Genomic DNA, 16,225 nt, shown 5'->3' on the forward strand with positions numbered 1-16,225 from the left:
TGGCTGCCTTATTTAGAAAAGTACGCTACTGAAACTCTCTAAAAAAAATAGCTCACCAATAATTGTGACGAGTGAAACCTTCGGTGTATTATCACATCGCGTAGACGAGGATTTACAATGCGAGGTCTGCAGCGCTTCTGTCGAGGCGTGTATGATGTGTGGGTGAATCTTCAAGTGGAACTCCATGGCAGCTACTCGGTCTCTCGTATGAAATTTCTATCCGAATACTCGAGCTCCACCTCCGTTTGCCGCGCCAGTATATTTGTCATCATGGGTCCATTCCCGTGCCTCATAATCCTGACGTTGATCGATTGCGTTCCTCTCGCTCCCACCGAGGAAGGATCTCGAGCAAACTACTTGTTCTGGGGCAGAAACTACCTGACGATCTCGCTCATGACTCGTGCAATTCTCGAACAGCTCCACCTTACAGTGCCAAGCTTGGACTTCACCTTCATACGAACAATCTGCATCTCTGCTCTCCCCAGTGCCGGCGCTGTTGCGTTGGTGTTAACGTTCATCTACCCGGCGTATCTATACGGCTTTCGATCCGTGAGCTCGACTGTACAGACAATTTACGTTCTGCTACTTCCTATTATCAAAATTGCAACGAAAAACTGGATTAGCTTTTTTCTCGGAACGAAAGACGACTTGAAGCCACAAGCTGTGATCCTCAACATTGAGGTTTTCAACGCGCTGTACGTGGCTAGTTCAATGCAGAACGCGACGTCGATCAGTACGACGATGGCTCTGACGCTAGTGGACTTTGTCCTTGCGTGGATATCAATCAAGGACGTGAATGATTTCTTAGCTGACATCACGGCTCTGCTTAACAAAATCCCACCTAAGCATCCGTTAAAGACGGCGAGTTTTATGAAGGTAGCTTTGAAAATGCTTGAAGAGGACGCCCAGTTGAGAGCAGACTCGGCTCTGCGGTTGTTCTCCGTTCGCTCACCGGGTCCTAGTAGTCGCCCCTCTAGAATTCGAAATCTTGATCCAGCAGTCGAGATGAATTTTCAGTCCAGTCATCATATATTTCCTACTGCTTCTATATTACCAAAGCTACCGTCTGCTACCTTTGTGACTGCTGCAACCGTGGCCCCCTTCAAGCCTCAAACCTACAACAAGCCTCTTCGATCACTCTTCAGCACGAAGCAACGAATGGAGTATGTGCAAAGAACCGCGCAAGTTTTGTTCACAACCGAGTTTATAATCCTTATCGAGTTCACGGAAGTTATCATCCCGTTCATCTACAGTGAGCTAGTCACCCACCTTGCTGCCGCATATTCGATACTAATCTAACTGCTAATTGTATGTAGGTTCGTATACGATAGCAATGTTCCAACTTCCGAACCGAGTCTTTTACCCGCAGATACGTGAACTGGATCGCAACACTCTCGCGCAAATGATTGGCAACATCGCCATTTACGGGATCATGGAGCTCCTTTCTTTCATCGCAATGAGTGTTCTACTCAGAAGGAAGCTTGGCATTACGACTCTACACCAACTTGCCTTTGTACTTGACCGTGAGCGGCGCATGGTGCAATCGAACTTGTTTCTCTTGATCTGCTATACGATCCAGAATTCACTCGACCACAACGGTAATTAGTTTTTGTGTGTGCATTGCTGTACTACTTGTTCTGTGTGCGGATTTTAGCTGGTAATTTAACTGGCTGGAAACCAAACACGGCTGAAACCTGGTAAACCGAAGTCCTTTAGTTTTTTTTGGCAATTTTGAAAGGGAAAATAAATGTCCTATTTTTTTTTTTATTTATGAGCCATGTTAAGTGTTATTTATCTGCATATGTGTTATGAAGTGAGGAAGCCGGCGACATCAAGTCATGTGCGCGAGGAGACATGAACCGAGGACCAGCTGGAGATGAATGTGGTCTTACTGGTCGCTGTTGAACAAATTTCGTGGCCGTGGCTACGTTTCCTCCTGACGCTTTGGTACTCCACGTACGAGTTGAGTCGGGGAGTGGCATGGATCCCCGGAGTGCGCAAATTGATGAGTGAACTAAATTGAATGGACGTGGTCCCGCAGATTTCGTGAGTCGTTGCTACGTCGATCACAGGACACATGAACGGAGTCATTAAGCTAGGATTTTAAGCATCAGGAGTTAACCGGAGCTTACCGGGCTTTGAAAGCCTTCGTCTGGTAATGAGCTTTGCGGGGATGTTCCACCAGTGTACTCGGATCGATTGCGTCGCTCTTGATCCATCAATGGACTGACTAGCGCTGGGAAAGTTGAGGTCGGGATCTGCTGAGTTTGCGGTATATGGCTCATGTGAACTTTTGCGTACGGATAGAGAGGGCGATTGGTGGTTGGGCTTCGGCGAGGAGAGCCACCCTGCGTCGGGTACAGCAACGCGCTAAGCTCAATATGTGGCTTTCCTTTTCGACTTAAGTTTTCAAGAAGCATTGATACACCGTGCAGCAGCTACAGAGCGACAAGAGTGTCGTCAGTTCTAGTCCAAACATACGGAAGGGAAGTTCGAAGAACGTACATGCGCTTGGGCCTTTTTTAGCTCATTTTGTGAAAGAACCTGAGCCGATATGGCACCCTCCAGAGCGCGTCTGTGTTGACGAACGATCCGCTTCATGAAGTGACACAGTGTATTGATCTTGTAGTTGGTAGGAGACAGAGTTCCGTCACGCTGTGTCTTTGCTCGTCTGTCGGCTCTGCGTTTTAGCTGATGGTAAAGACTTTAGTACAGCATTACTACGTTCGAGGCTCATACATACCTGGTCGAATCGCTGTTCACTGGACATGCAAAGCACTCGGAATACCAATACCTGCCAGTTTCTAATAGCGTACTGTTCCTTCGCTGCAGAGCTTTGGTTGATCAGCACTCGCAGCTGTTGAATCACCTCCGGGTCGCTCTCGATATCCGCAGAACTATCCAATAACGACAGCTCTTCCTCGCTGAGATCCGAAAGTTCTTCATCGTCACTTACAGACACATCTCGACTTTCGTGCTCTTCGAAAGGTGTGTCATTAGAAGTGTGCAAAGCAGGATACTCCGCTTTTATATCGGCATTGTTACCGCTCTCGGAGTCATGATTTTCTGCCAGCACAGGGTCGATCTCGGGCATTTCTGTCCCTTTCTTGGTTGGTACAATATCACCACCTTTTAAAACCTCTTGTACCAGCTTTTTCCTTTGAATATTAATCGAAGGAATCTCGATTACGGTCGTGACGTCGTTGCTAACAGCATCTTCAGCGGTGGCTTCATTTGTAGTCTCTTGAATGCCTCTCGTCTGGCTTGATTTGATCTTGTTATCAACAGCTCCAGTCGTTTTCAAGTGGCAGCTAGACTTGGAGCGTTTTGTACTGTTAAAACTTTTCCTGGGAGAGTTCGGAGCACTTCGAGTCGCTACCGGCGAACTTGCTCCGTTTCCAGTATTTTCGCTGCTGAATTTTGTATCTTTCGCTTCCAATTTCGAATTGGCAATCGTCGTACGTCTATTCCGTGGACTGAGCACGGTTCCAAGATGCGCAGCTACCAAGTCGCGTGCTAATTGTTGCTTGGTAGCAGTCATCCCTGTGTAGATAGTCTCCAAGTCCAATAACGCATTGCTGACATGTTTACGTTCTGCTTCAGTTAGCGTTGACGGAAGTGGTACCTCAACCTCTGGGTCGGTCTGGGAAAGCTTCGATTGGTTCAAAAGTTCGTTGGAGATCTGCATCAGTCTCTTCTTGTGTTTCTCACAGATCGAGCAGACTCCAGTCGAGTCGTCGGTTTGTTTGTCATTACGTGCGTCTAGCAGTTGCTTTTGGTAAATCTGCTGCGCCGCTTCTAGCGCTTTGTTGGTATTCTGGAGTTTTTCACATTCCAGTTTCCAGAATTCGACCTCGGCTAGATTTCGTTTCCGCAAAGTACAGAGCTCCTCCGACATGTGTCCTAAATGGGTTGTCAACGTTAACAAGCGATCGGTCTGAAGAGCGGATGCGCGTTGGGATGCCCTACGCTGCTTTAAGTTGTCTGTTTGTGCGGTTGAAAGGGCCTTGAACAAGTCCCGAGGATGTGACGCCAAACTGACAACCAGACTGCCTTGACAAATACTGTTGGTGCGACTGCGTTTCTCGTCTTCCTCGGTGATCTCTGCTTCGGCCCTTTTCAGTATTTCTTGCTGCGTTTCATGCTCTTTTCGCACTCGAATAATGTCGTTAGCATAGCGTTCCACTAATGTTTCCATCCTCTTGACTTCGCTTCGATCAGCATCTTGTTCGCTCGGTTCCGGCTGCTTAGCGTTGTCGACCTTATCAGCTTCACTGTCGTCTTCTTCGCTTTTAGACTCGTCGGTTGTAGGAAGGAGATTAACTTCCTTTACGGGCGAGTTCATGGCGAGTTTTTTCATCAAAAGTTTCACTGCAGCTTGTCGCTCTTCGATCTTAGTATTTCGAGTCTTCAACGAGAAAGCCAGCGAGGTTTTCAGCATCGCCAGCTCTTGCGCGTGAGTGTCTTTTTCTTTCTGAAGCGCACGCTGCAAAGTCACCGTTCGTTCCTGTGCTACGTCGAGCGCTTGTCTGCTCTCCACTAACCCTTCGTCCTTGACAGCGAGGGTACTCTTTAACTCGACAATCAAGTTATCGTATTGCACATTACGTCGATGTTGACGCGACGCAAAGCGGGGTCTATCGGAGGTTGAATTATCTTGACCGTAAGCTGAGCGTATGATCTCATCAACGTCAATCCCTTCCTCTTCGTCCAAGTCCGTTTGAAGACAACTATCCACTGCACTGGACTTGACTAACTCTGCTACTTGGATCTTCTCCTGTAGCTCTACAACATGCATCGTAGACAGCTGAAGCTTCCCTTCTAATGCCAACGTGGTGGTGTTCGCCTTCTCCAATTGAGTCTTTAGATCCAGAACCTGCTCGAGGGTTTTACGCAGATACGAGTCTGCGTCGTTCACACCGTCTTCTCCATCCGTATGGATGTATCCAACGCCAATGCACGCTCTACACGGGATTAAACGCCCAATCTCTGACGACTGCCTTCTACCGAGTTGACGAGCACGTGGATCTTCGTCTTGCTCCTCTACATTTTCTCCCTCAATAGAAATAATCTTTGTCTTATTATCAAGCTGTGTCATGACTGCCTCAAGGCCTCGTGCGTTGCGTCGCTTGCCACCACGACGAGCACTTTGCTCCACTGCTGCCCACAGAATATCATTACTCAAAAACTCCACAAGAGAATCACCGATCTCATCCCAACTGCCTTGATACGAACGCACTGCGTCTGTAATCCTTCGTCGTTCTGCGATGGCATTCTCTGGTTTTAAGAACCAAGGTGTGGACTCATTAGCGCGATACCGCAAGTTCTCCTGCGTCAAAGAAGCAACTTTATCTCGAAGCTGTTGACACTCAGCTGCAGCCTCTCGTGCACGTTGCTCCCATTTCTCCTTCTCTCGATGCGTGTTAGCATTAGCCGACCATACACGTCCAGAGTTTCTAGCTTGATCCTGCTCGTTATTCTGTATGTTGTCTGGGGTGGGTGTCTGTTGCTTTCCGACTAAAACTGTAGCGATAGCATCGTTCAACGTCGATAAAGCACCCGGTTCTGTTCCCTGTTTGCTCATGATATCTCGCAGCATTAGCAGTTGTCTGTACTGCTCCTTGCGTAGAGCGTTGTTCTCGGCCACTCGACGATCGACTTTACCTTTCAGATGTGCCACCTGCTTCTCCCATCCCTCAATTTGTTCTAAGAGTTGCGTAATACGTTGTCGCTGGTCTTGAAGGACTAGTTGTTGCGTCTGCATTTCCTGCTGCACGCACTCGTGAATCGTGTTAACAAGAGTCGTCTCGCGCTCCTGGATTAACGGGGCTAACACGGTGTCAAAGTATACTCGTAGTTGACCATCGATAGTCTCGGACGCCTCGTCCTCTCGAATTCTGCGCTCGAGTTCGCCTCGACGTTTATCGGGGTCGTGGCCATAAACTACCAATAGTGGCGACGTCCATGCTGGTGATCGCAAAAGGCGGCAAAGATCGGCAAACGCTTTAGCGAAAGGTGTGTTTGCACCCTCTTCGTTACCCAAAACGAGTCGAGGTGTCACAAAGCGCGTCATCCCGGCAGAAACCAGATCCAATTCCGTCTGCGTCTGTTTCTCCTCTTTTGACAAGAGCTCGTTGGTTTCCCAGCCCATGTAGACTCGACGCCCATAAGCTCGAGATCGAACGTAAGCTTGTGGAAGTTGGCCTTTGACTTGCATGATACCTTAACCAAGTGACGCAATGGTGTCGACTTTGAGCTATCATAGATACAACACGTATCGGATTTTCTTTAATTGTGTCGAGGCGCTCCACTTAGGTATAGAACAAAAATAAATTCTAAATCGGCTGTTGACTTCGCATCAGCCCTCGAAAAGTAAAGCGTTCTCCACTTTACATCGCCTCACCAGCAGGGGCTAATGGGCGCCACCCAAAAGTGGCATAAGCGAACGTCTCCAGCAACGTATCACTGGGCAAGCTCGATAGTTACCCAATGTAACGAACGACACGTCAAAGCAAAGTACATACTCATTTCCAGCGTTCATTTTTCTTTCGCTACCGGTATGAAGATAAGCATATTAATAACAAGATAAACAAAGTCGAGCGCTAGAATCAGCTGATTGCAAATGTTCTACCACTGCTCGATATATTTCTGCAGGGTCAACGAGATAATTGCTGCGCAATACTGTACACATTTCGCAAACGCCTGTATTGCGCTTGCGTATAAAAATTGTTGAGCCCTGGCTGAACGCTCGCTGTGTAACAACATTGGGATGTCATACGTGCAGCGTACACTATCCGATAAAACAATTATTCATGTTGCAAGCCTCGCTACACCCTGCAGCGCTGTGTCAGGACATACTATCCGAATAAGAAAACTGCAAAAACGGAGCTTTTATTTTTCCAAAAAAGTTAGTTACAGAAACACAACCGACCGTTTATGTTTATCCAAATCGTAAAATGTTTTCGACAGCTGTGAGGTTTGAACTCACGCGGGTTACCCCAATGGATTTCAAGTCCATCGCCTTAACCACTCGGCCAAGCTGTCTGCACAAAATAGTACGAATAAAAACACTTCAAAAATATTACTAAGATAAATTAATAAGCGTCACACAGCATAGAGGATTTTTGACTTCCGAGAGCTTACAAAATATCAGTGATATAGATAGAAATATAGAAATTGACGTCTAATAACTTCATATTAACTTCGCTCCTTTAGGCAAAAGCCCTTAGGTAAAAGCCCTGACTAAACGAAGGTAATATAAAATTATTAGACGGCAATTTCTATATTTCTTCCTATCGTGCTCATGAAGCGGCTGATTTCGCCGTATTTTCTTGCTGTATGGCAAAGCTGAAGCATGCTAGATGCTACTCGGCATGTGACGGGGTCTCACAGCACCTTGCGCTCGACGAAGTCGACTTCCGAGAGCATACAAACTCTTAGTGAGCAGTAACCAGTTCAAGGTAAGCAGCTAGCTGAATGTATATGTAGGTATACTAAGCTTCAGCTAAATATGCAAGCTATAAGTCATCTGTAGTAAAGCTATGTCATCGGCCAATGGTTGGCCTCTGACGACCATGGTACCATGTAACATAATGTCTCCCTTAACAAAGGTATTTACCGTGTACAGTACTTGTACGATTTTCAAAGTCTTGATTTGAATTGTGGTAAAAACCACTTTATATATTAAAGTACTAAAGCTGTTTCTATCCAATACAAAAATAAGCTGTGTGGTGTATTCATATTTCGGTACCCTGGCTTCTTGATCGTTGGCAATAAGAGACATGTAAACATTGCAACACATTAAGAGTCGTGTTTGCCAGCGAGCCATGTAGTATAGGAGCCGCTTAAGTGTATAGTCGGTATTTTGATGGCTTTAATAAAGAGGACATCAATCTACGCCTATTAATGCAAATTTTATGATACAATAGTAAGACTTCGAGGTGGGCATTACCTTCCTCAGTCGACTAAATGTGAAGATATGGCTGCAAAGACATTTCGAAATATTAGAATCAACATTCAGAGCATAAATTTGCTAAATCGGCTGGCTTGAAACTCTTAAAAACTCACAGAAAAAATCAAGCCCAACGTTAACAAGTGTGGCGGCAGTAGCTGCGGCGACGGGCGCGGTCAACGCCGTGGGGGGGGGGCGTATAATTAATCCAGCTCACCCAAGTTGAAGCTCTTGAGCTTCCGGTGCTTTTGGCTGCGATTGGGGAGGAGGATACCTGGCTCGCAATGCATGATGCTGGCCTCTCTGACAGCCCTGAACGACCTTTAATACCAGACGTACGGCTACCTACGGCTACATCAACTGTATCTAAGATTTCCGCTTTGATGCTAATGGGATTAGGCTGCTTGTGCATCTATTTGCCCTATCAGCTACCATCATAACAGAAGGTGATATATGCGTTAGTGAGGAGGCTCTAGCTATCAAGCTCTACCGGCTTTAATACCCGCGGCAGTTGCACGACATCGTGAACCTGGGTGTTGGTAAGTTTGTCGTGTAGCTATGCTGCTACCAAGGTGGATCTAAGATTAGTATCTTCTCCATTACCTTGCCATGCTCTTGAGAGTAGGGCTCCTCTACGAGAGCTTGCTTGAGCAGCATCACGCCCCCAGCTTCCGAGAAATTCTTGCGCTTCGGTGTCTACGCCATTGAAACTCTTAACAGTGTGATGGTGCATACAGTACAGTGTTCGATGAGCGAATGGTTGGTGTAAGGGTAGAGGTGCGGAATCCACATATGCGAGCTCCACCAGAATTTGACTAGGAGGGTTAGGTAGATTGTTGTCCTAAACAAAAATGTGAAGGTGAGGGATGTGCAAACGCGTTTCGAAACCTGTCTATTACCAAGTCGTATTATCACCAAAATTCGACGGTCAATATTTTGTCCGGTATGGTTGAAAAGCAGCATAGTTCGGACACGATGATTGTAACAGCAAGTATTACAATAGCGATGGGCCTATCGAATGTATCGAAGCTACACTTTAAGCCAATGAGCGCGCTTCAAACATTTTTGTTTCCGGCTCGGACAAGTTGGTCCGATCAATCCACAAAAATTTTATATGTCCATACTACAACTATGTCATTCTAATATTTCCAAAATATCGACTGAATTATGTTGATAGGCTGTCTCCTCCTCCTCCACTTGCTTTCGACCAGATCACGTGGTGCTCCGGCCATAACGGTTTTTGAAGCGGTGAAACGTCTCATGGCCCGTGCTGTATGTCATAAACGCGTCTTTAATATACTGTAAGCTCGGTAGTTAAGACCTCCAGGCCTCAATTGCTGAATTCACTTGACCGCTTCAAATAGATATGTGTCCCAATAGATCAACTCACGTCATTTGGTCAGTATAATCCACACGCGGACTGAAAGAGCGCTACTTGCCTTTTGTCCTACTCTAAAAAGGTGAACTAAAGTTCGGCGAAGAGCTCTCTCCCGTCAAATGGTCTGGTCGCAAGTTCCTACTGCCTCACGTTGAGGCATTCCATATTCTCGTTTTGTTTCGGCACCGGAAACTTGTCCGCCGCGGGCTGCACATCCTGCGCTCCCTGCGATTCAGCGGCGTAACGTCGCTATATATCGAGCTACCACGCTTCGTACCCCGATTCTGTGGCGCAGTGACAGATCTGTCTGTAAACGGTGTCTGTGGCGTCTAGACGAGGTAGGAATATGTACCCTTATTTCTCGCCCGAGGCCCGAGGCAAAGAGGCTTGAGCTCGTGGGAGCATCATCAGCATGTTAGCACCCCGTCCGCCATATCCGTTACCGACACCTTTCTTTCCAGTTTTGTTTGAGATTCGTCGAGCCCTTCGGTTTTTAATGCCACACCCCACATGCGGTTCGCTACCCCCTTCTGTCGATGCTTGGATTTCGGGTTGCTGCTGTTGATCCTTTCACAAGTAACAGCAGGGCTTACATCTCTATCGTCATCCACTATATGAACCCTTTCGCGATTGGTAATGAGTGCCTCCGTCGTAGCGTGTGCATCAGCGTAGACGGCCTCGTCAGTGGTATCCTCATAACGTGAAAGACCCTGGTTCTGGAATCAATCTTGTTCTACAGTGCACGCTTCAAGATTGAGTACGCAAAAGATGAATTAGCATTTGGTCTAATTTTCAAGCCGACATCCTCCTCGCTCTGGCAGTCTCACGCTACCTCATTAGACCCCAAACGCCGCCAGGGTGTACACTCATTACGGTCGGTCTTTGATCGCGATTAGCGTCCTTCAATAGGTATGCAGGTGGGGTAATACAAGCTAACTAGATAATTGAAGCACCTGGCTACCTATTTGGGCAACATTTGCCCCCCCTGACTTCTCAAAGAGGGTTTAGCCACCTTCTGCCAAGGTTCCGCATTGAGCAAGTTTCAATAATGACAATATGCTGGTCACTAGCTAACGAGAGGAATTGGTTTAGTTTAGCTTGTGTGCCGCGAGTTTTAGTGCGTATCCGGCTCGGTTTGACCTACGTATTTTATTTTCGCAACAATGATTCAGTCAGGTATAATATAGGACACCCCTCTCTGCGTGTTCTACATGATATTTCCAGCGGAATTTCGGTCAAAGTCCACATTTGGTCGGATAGAGAATCAATCCAGCGGTTTGTGAGGTAGCAGCCTATACTTACTGACAGCGAAATGCATGCCTCATGTAATCGCATTCACGTTGCATACACTGCTCCCCCTCGTTTTCGTTGGCCGTGGACCTTGTTCAAAAGTACAGATTGACTACGATGGATAAGATCCTATCATATTGACAAGGGGGGGGGGATTTAACGGGGTACGTAGCCCCAAGTGTGATACGTCAACACTTTGGGATACCTGGTACATGGTACCAGGGCCGTCAGAGGGCAACTATTGGCTGATGACATAGCTTTACTAAAGGTGACTTATAGTTTGTATATTTAACTCAAGCTTTGCCTACCTATCAAAACATTCAATTTATTACTTACCTTAAATCGGTCAATTCGCTCCCTTAGGCAAAAAGGGACCTGTGAACTGACGTTCACTGGGGGTTTGTATACTCTCGGAAGCCAACTTCCTCTAGCGCAAGGCGCTGCGTGGCCCCGTCACACTGAGTAGCACTTGTAGTCAGTCCACGCCAACGCGGGTAGACTACCTGAACCTCTCTGAAGTTCGTCGCTATGGATATGTACAAATTATCCCATCTGAGCGACTCACAGGTCGAGTCGGTTTGAAACAGAGCTGGAATTTTCGGGATGAAGGCCTTGCAGAGCCTGGTGGCGTCAACACCGGCCGACCAGCTCGAGCGCGTCAATGCGCTTGACGCCTACGAGCGAGGGCTCGTCGCACATATGCGGGGTACCTACAGGCTCCGGCGGCGGAAGCAAGTCCGCCATGCACGAAGTCAATACGGCTGAAGGTGAAGCCGTATGAAGGGAAGGAAGGTGGAAGATCACTTCTGGGTCCGAGAGAAGGTTCACTTCTGGGTCCGAGAGGTAGAGCTCGCGATGGACGCGGCTCTGATCTCGACCGAGCAACGTCGTGTTGCTTTTGCACTCTCCAACCTTAGCGGGCGTGCTAAGAGTTGGGTGTACACGCGGGAGGCGACATCGCCTGGATGATTCACATCCTGGGCTCAAGTATGCGAGCAGCTTCGAGCCGCGTTCCTCCCGGCGAGCTACGTGTACCGGCAGTGTTCGCGCTTGCTCTCATGTCAGCAAGGAAGGCGCGGGCTGCACGAGTACATCCAAGCGATGCGGGACCTCACGGCGTCCCTAGTGGGAACCCCACTCAGCGAGCACATCAAGGTGACTGTGTTCATGGACGGCCTTCACATGCCCGGCGCGCACTCAGCTGTTCTGGGTGCCGTCAAGTACCCTGGAAGAGACGATTCAAGTGGCTAGAAGTGACAGCCATCACCAGGCGCGTACGCCGGCCTCAGTGTGGCCAGGAAATTTTGTACTGAATCCCGGTCGGGCCAACCCCACCGGACCAGTTCCCATTGAGCTCGGGTCCGCCGAACAGCGCGACATTCGCTGCTTCGGCTGCGAGAAGCTGAGTCACTTCAAGCGTGACTATCCCACGGAGAGACACCGCAGGCGAACTTACCCCAAGCACGTTCTCAAGGGTCGCTGGCAGAAGCCAGGATCTCGGGGACAGGGGAACGCCGGAGACCAGTAGGGGAAACGTGCTCTACTAGGGAGAAACTAAGTCTTCGTAAGTGGTGCGCGGGTGGCGCGCTCCACGGGGACTTAGCCTCTGATAGTTTTTGCACTATCGAATTGGCGAAGGGCAGCGGTGGGCTGCTTTTAGCACACGGATGTGTACGGTATTACGATTATCCCTTTACAATATTGATCAATTCTGGGCGTCAAAGAATTTCGGACGGCGGCTCGTAATAGCAACAAGTTGTCCAATGCTCTGAGAGAAAGAAAATGCAACGGGACGGTGTCAGTGCGACTGGCCGATGGGAAGGTCGTCACTATCCCTAACATCCAAATAAATTTGTCCATCAAGTTCGAAGACTTCGACAGGCCAGAACAGTTTTCTGTCTCGACATGGATTCCTGTGATTGGATCATGGGTGTACCCTGGCTCCAGAAGCACGATCCCTGGCTGGATTGGCGAGGTAAGCCAATCGGAGCCAGCCGCCCTGCGAAGTCCGAGAGAGCATTGATGGGTCATGTTCCCACCTCTGTCAGGACCTAGGGCACCCGCAAGGGCTGCCAGGGTACCGAAGCATTCAGCAGCTGCTTGAGAGTCGTCGACGCATTGGGCGACTCCGTGGAAGCTTCGAAGTTGGCGTCGCTAGGAGGCGCTGGCCAAGTGTGTCGCTTAGGTCACACAAGCGGGTAACATAGTTTCGCAGACAGCTGCAGCTGTCACGAACGCTGGCAATAGCGTGTCCAAGGTGGGTAACAGAGCTCCATACGAGGTCGCCCAAACCTTAAATAAAGCGGGAGACGTCGGATACGCTTCCTGTGTGGGTAATACAGTGCCACACGAGGTCGCCCAGACCATAACTGAAGCGGGGGACGCCAGATGCGCTTCCTGTTTGGGTAACAAAGTACCACACGAGGCCTCGCGTGCCTGGGATGTCTCCAGCACGAAATCGCCAGACGTGGGTAACAAAGCTCCACGTCACGTCGCCGACGACGACGCCGCCGCCGCCGAAAGTCGGATATGAACATCGTTCAGATCGACGTCACTTTTAGCGACTCGGAATCCAGGGCCCGGGCTCCTCCGACACGGCCGGTGGAAGAGTGCTATCACATCTTCGATGGCGAGATCGTATGTACCCGTCAAGGCATCGGGTGTCCACTTGGAATCGTTGCCAGAGGTTGCAGAGATACTGAACCTCGGGAAAATGACAGCTGGGTCTTTCCTGGCCAGCAGCCTCAAGGCTGGGGAGATTGCCGAGATGGTGCTCATAGGACCAGAGGCCACTCGGGAGGAGCTGAACACCTCCTCTGTCATGGACGAGGACGTCCTAGAAGCGTTGATCAAGCAGCATCAGACGCGCTTGGATTCTGCGACCCTTATAACCCCAAGGATCCGGTGTATCCTTAGGTGACAGAGTATGCGGACGTGGCGAACAAACACCCACCGACCCAATTCCCACCGAATCGAGGCGTACGGCATGAGATCTATCTCGTGCCTGGTACAAAGAACTGTGTCACGAGACAATGGCCTCTTCCACGCGAACGGTGCGAGGTCATCGACGCCTTCCTCGCTGCGAAAGCGAAGACAGACATGGTGCGGGAGTCAAAGCTACCACACTCGACGCCAGCTTTCTGCGTTCGGAAGCCGAACGGGAAGTGGCGTCTAGCTCACGCTTATAACAAGCTGAACAACACGACGGTGCCGGCCCAGACACCAATCCCTCGAAAGGATGTGTTGTTGAACAACATGGCCGGATGCGCTCTGTACAGTGCGTTGGATTTGGTAGACGAATACATCCAGGTCCTGATGCGCGAGAGCGACATCCCGCTCACCGGGGAGAGCACTTCAAGCGGCATACTTTGGGAGTGGATCGTCATGCCACAGGGCTTGTCTAACGGCCCGGCGACATTCAACTGCCTGGTGACGCAACTGGTCAGGCGATTGAGTGCCTTTGTACGAGCGTACTTCGACTACATCTTCGCTCATAGCCGTTCCGAGGGAGGCAAGATGGCCATAGAGGTACATTTGGGGCACCGTTGTCGGGTGTTGGACGTGATGCGAGCGAAAAAGCCCTACGCTTACATCAACAGTTGTGTCTTCGCGTCACCAAAGATCAAGGTTCTCGGTTGCTTCGTCCGCAACGTGGGCGTTCGGGCTGATCCAGACAAGGTCAAGTATATTGCAGCATGGCCGACGCCCTGATCTCAGGAGGATCTTCGAAAGTGGTTGGGCTTGGCGAACTACCTACACAAGTACAGCGTAGGGTACGCGGGCCTCGCTAAGTCCTTGACGGGCCTCCTTCAGAAGGACATCGACTGGCGCTGGGAGCGAGAGTACCAGAATGAATTTGACAACATCAAGGCCAGTCTTTAAGCGGCTCCTGGCCTGGCTCTGCCGGACGAGACAAAGCCGTTCAGCGTCGACTACAATGCCTCCGACTACGCAATCATTTGTGCATTGCTGCTGGCTGATGCAACTGGACATGAACGAGTCATCTCGTTCCAGACCAGGCAGTGCAAAGCCGCCGAGCGGAGCCAACCTGTCCACGACAAGGAGCTCCTGGCAATAAGGTATGCACTCGTATAGTTCCCCTTTGTAATCTACACAGACCACGCATCCTTGCGGACGGCGACGAATTCGCCTCACCTCTCTCAACGGATGGCGAGGTGGCTGTCCTTCTTCGCGGAGTACAACTTTTGCGTCGAGTACAAGTCGGGCAAGCTCAACGTGCTTGCGGACGCCCTCTATCGGCGTTTAGACTACGAGTTGGCCCACACCACACGGGTGACAGCGGATCTATATGATCGGATACGCGTGGCGTATCGGGACGATGAGGCTGTCGCGCCTATCGTCAAGTTCCAAGTAGGAGCGAATGCGAGGTCTGACTGGCTTACGCTGCGACGCATCCGGATCCACCAAAATGAGTTGAAGAAAGGCCTTCTCTATTACCGGGTGGAGCCTAATTTACCTTCAGAGGTTAGCGTACCCAACGACGAGGATCAGAAGCTCGTCATCCTCGCGGAGGCGCACGGTGCGCCCTCCAGCGGCTACTTGAGTCGCGAGAAGACCTTCATGTCGGTCTCTCAGGCCTTCTAGTGAACCCACATGTACAAGTGGGTTGCACGATACGTGAAGCCATGTCAAACATGACAGCGGGTCAAACCCGCAGGACTGTTAAAGAACCTGCCCGTTCCGGCTGGCAGCTAGAAGTCAATGAGTCTTGACTTCATTTTTGGGCTTCCTGCCGACGGACACGACAGCACCGGGATTTTGGTGTTCGTGTGTCGTCTGAGCAAGATGGTACATCTTCCACCAAGATGATGCATCTTGCTGCAGTACCCGTCACCGTCACAGGAGAACAGACCACGAGGTTGCTCGTCAATGGCGTGTTCCGCTATCACGGTCACTTGGAAATGATTGCATCGGACCAAGGCCCGCGGTTCACGGCTGCGTTCTGGAAAAGGCTGCTTCATTTACTCGGAACTCGTCTGCAGATGCTCACTATAGTCCATCCGCAGACAGACGGCCAGCCGGAGCGCGTCAATCGAGTGCTCGGGGACACTCTGCACAGTGTGTGCGCGGAAGGTGGTCGACGCAGCTTCCAGTAGCTGCGTTTGCGTTCAACAACGCGATGCATGCGTCCACGGGTTTCACGCTGCTCTACTTGAATGGTTTCCGTCACCCCAGAGTGCCTCTCACTCTTCGAGAATACGCGGCATCCTCTATCATAAGTGGGGGAGAGGCTCGGAAAGCACTTTCCTTCCATGTTTCAGATGTGATACCGGTTTCGCTGCAGAAACAAGTGGAAATCTTTGTGGGTACCAAGCTGAGTGTGATCAGCAGGGTCCGCGATGCCATGGCAGCGGCCCAGGACAGACAGAAGGAGTACTCTGACAGACACGGAAGAGGAAACTGAGCTGTGTTTAAGGTGGGTAAATTCGTGTTATTAGACACGGGGAACCTACCGCTAGACACCGCCAGCTCTGTCGGCAGCAGCAAGCTGAAGCACCGCTTCATTGAACCGTTCGCAGTCCTGGCTAGGCATGGTGCGTCATACACCATCGACCTGCCTAAGTCAATGACGATGCACCCGACGT

General features: G+C 49.8%; 2 protein-coding genes across 2 annotated transcripts; one reads left to right on the forward strand and one right to left on the reverse strand.

The window, feature by feature from the left end:
• Nucleotides 1–36: 36 nt before the first annotated feature.
• On the forward strand, nt 37–1,606 carry PITG_11004 (uncharacterized protein; the record flags this gene model as incomplete). The annotated part of the gene is made up of 2 exons (XM_002901748.1): nt 37–733; nt 1,332–1,606. The coding sequence occupies 2 exons, from the start codon at nt 118–120 to the stop codon at nt 1,604–1,606; spliced, it is 891 nt and encodes a 296-aa protein (XP_002901794.1).
• A 1,910-nt stretch (nt 1,607–3,516) lies between these two features.
• Nucleotides 3,517–6,073, reverse strand: PITG_11005 (uncharacterized protein; the record flags this gene model as incomplete). The annotated part of the gene is made up of 3 exons (XM_002901749.1): nt 3,517–3,526; nt 3,573–4,201; nt 4,334–6,073. The coding sequence occupies 3 exons, from the start codon at nt 6,071–6,073 to the stop codon at nt 3,517–3,519; spliced, it is 2,379 nt and encodes a 792-aa protein (XP_002901795.1).
• Nucleotides 6,074–16,225: the final 10,152 nt, after the last annotated feature.

This window comes from Phytophthora infestans, genomic scaffold (assembly GCF_000142945.1).
Source record: "Phytophthora infestans T30-4 supercont1.19 genomic scaffold, whole genome shotgun sequence".
Classification (NCBI taxonomy): Eukaryota; Oomycota; class Peronosporomycetes; order Peronosporales; family Peronosporaceae; genus Phytophthora; species Phytophthora infestans.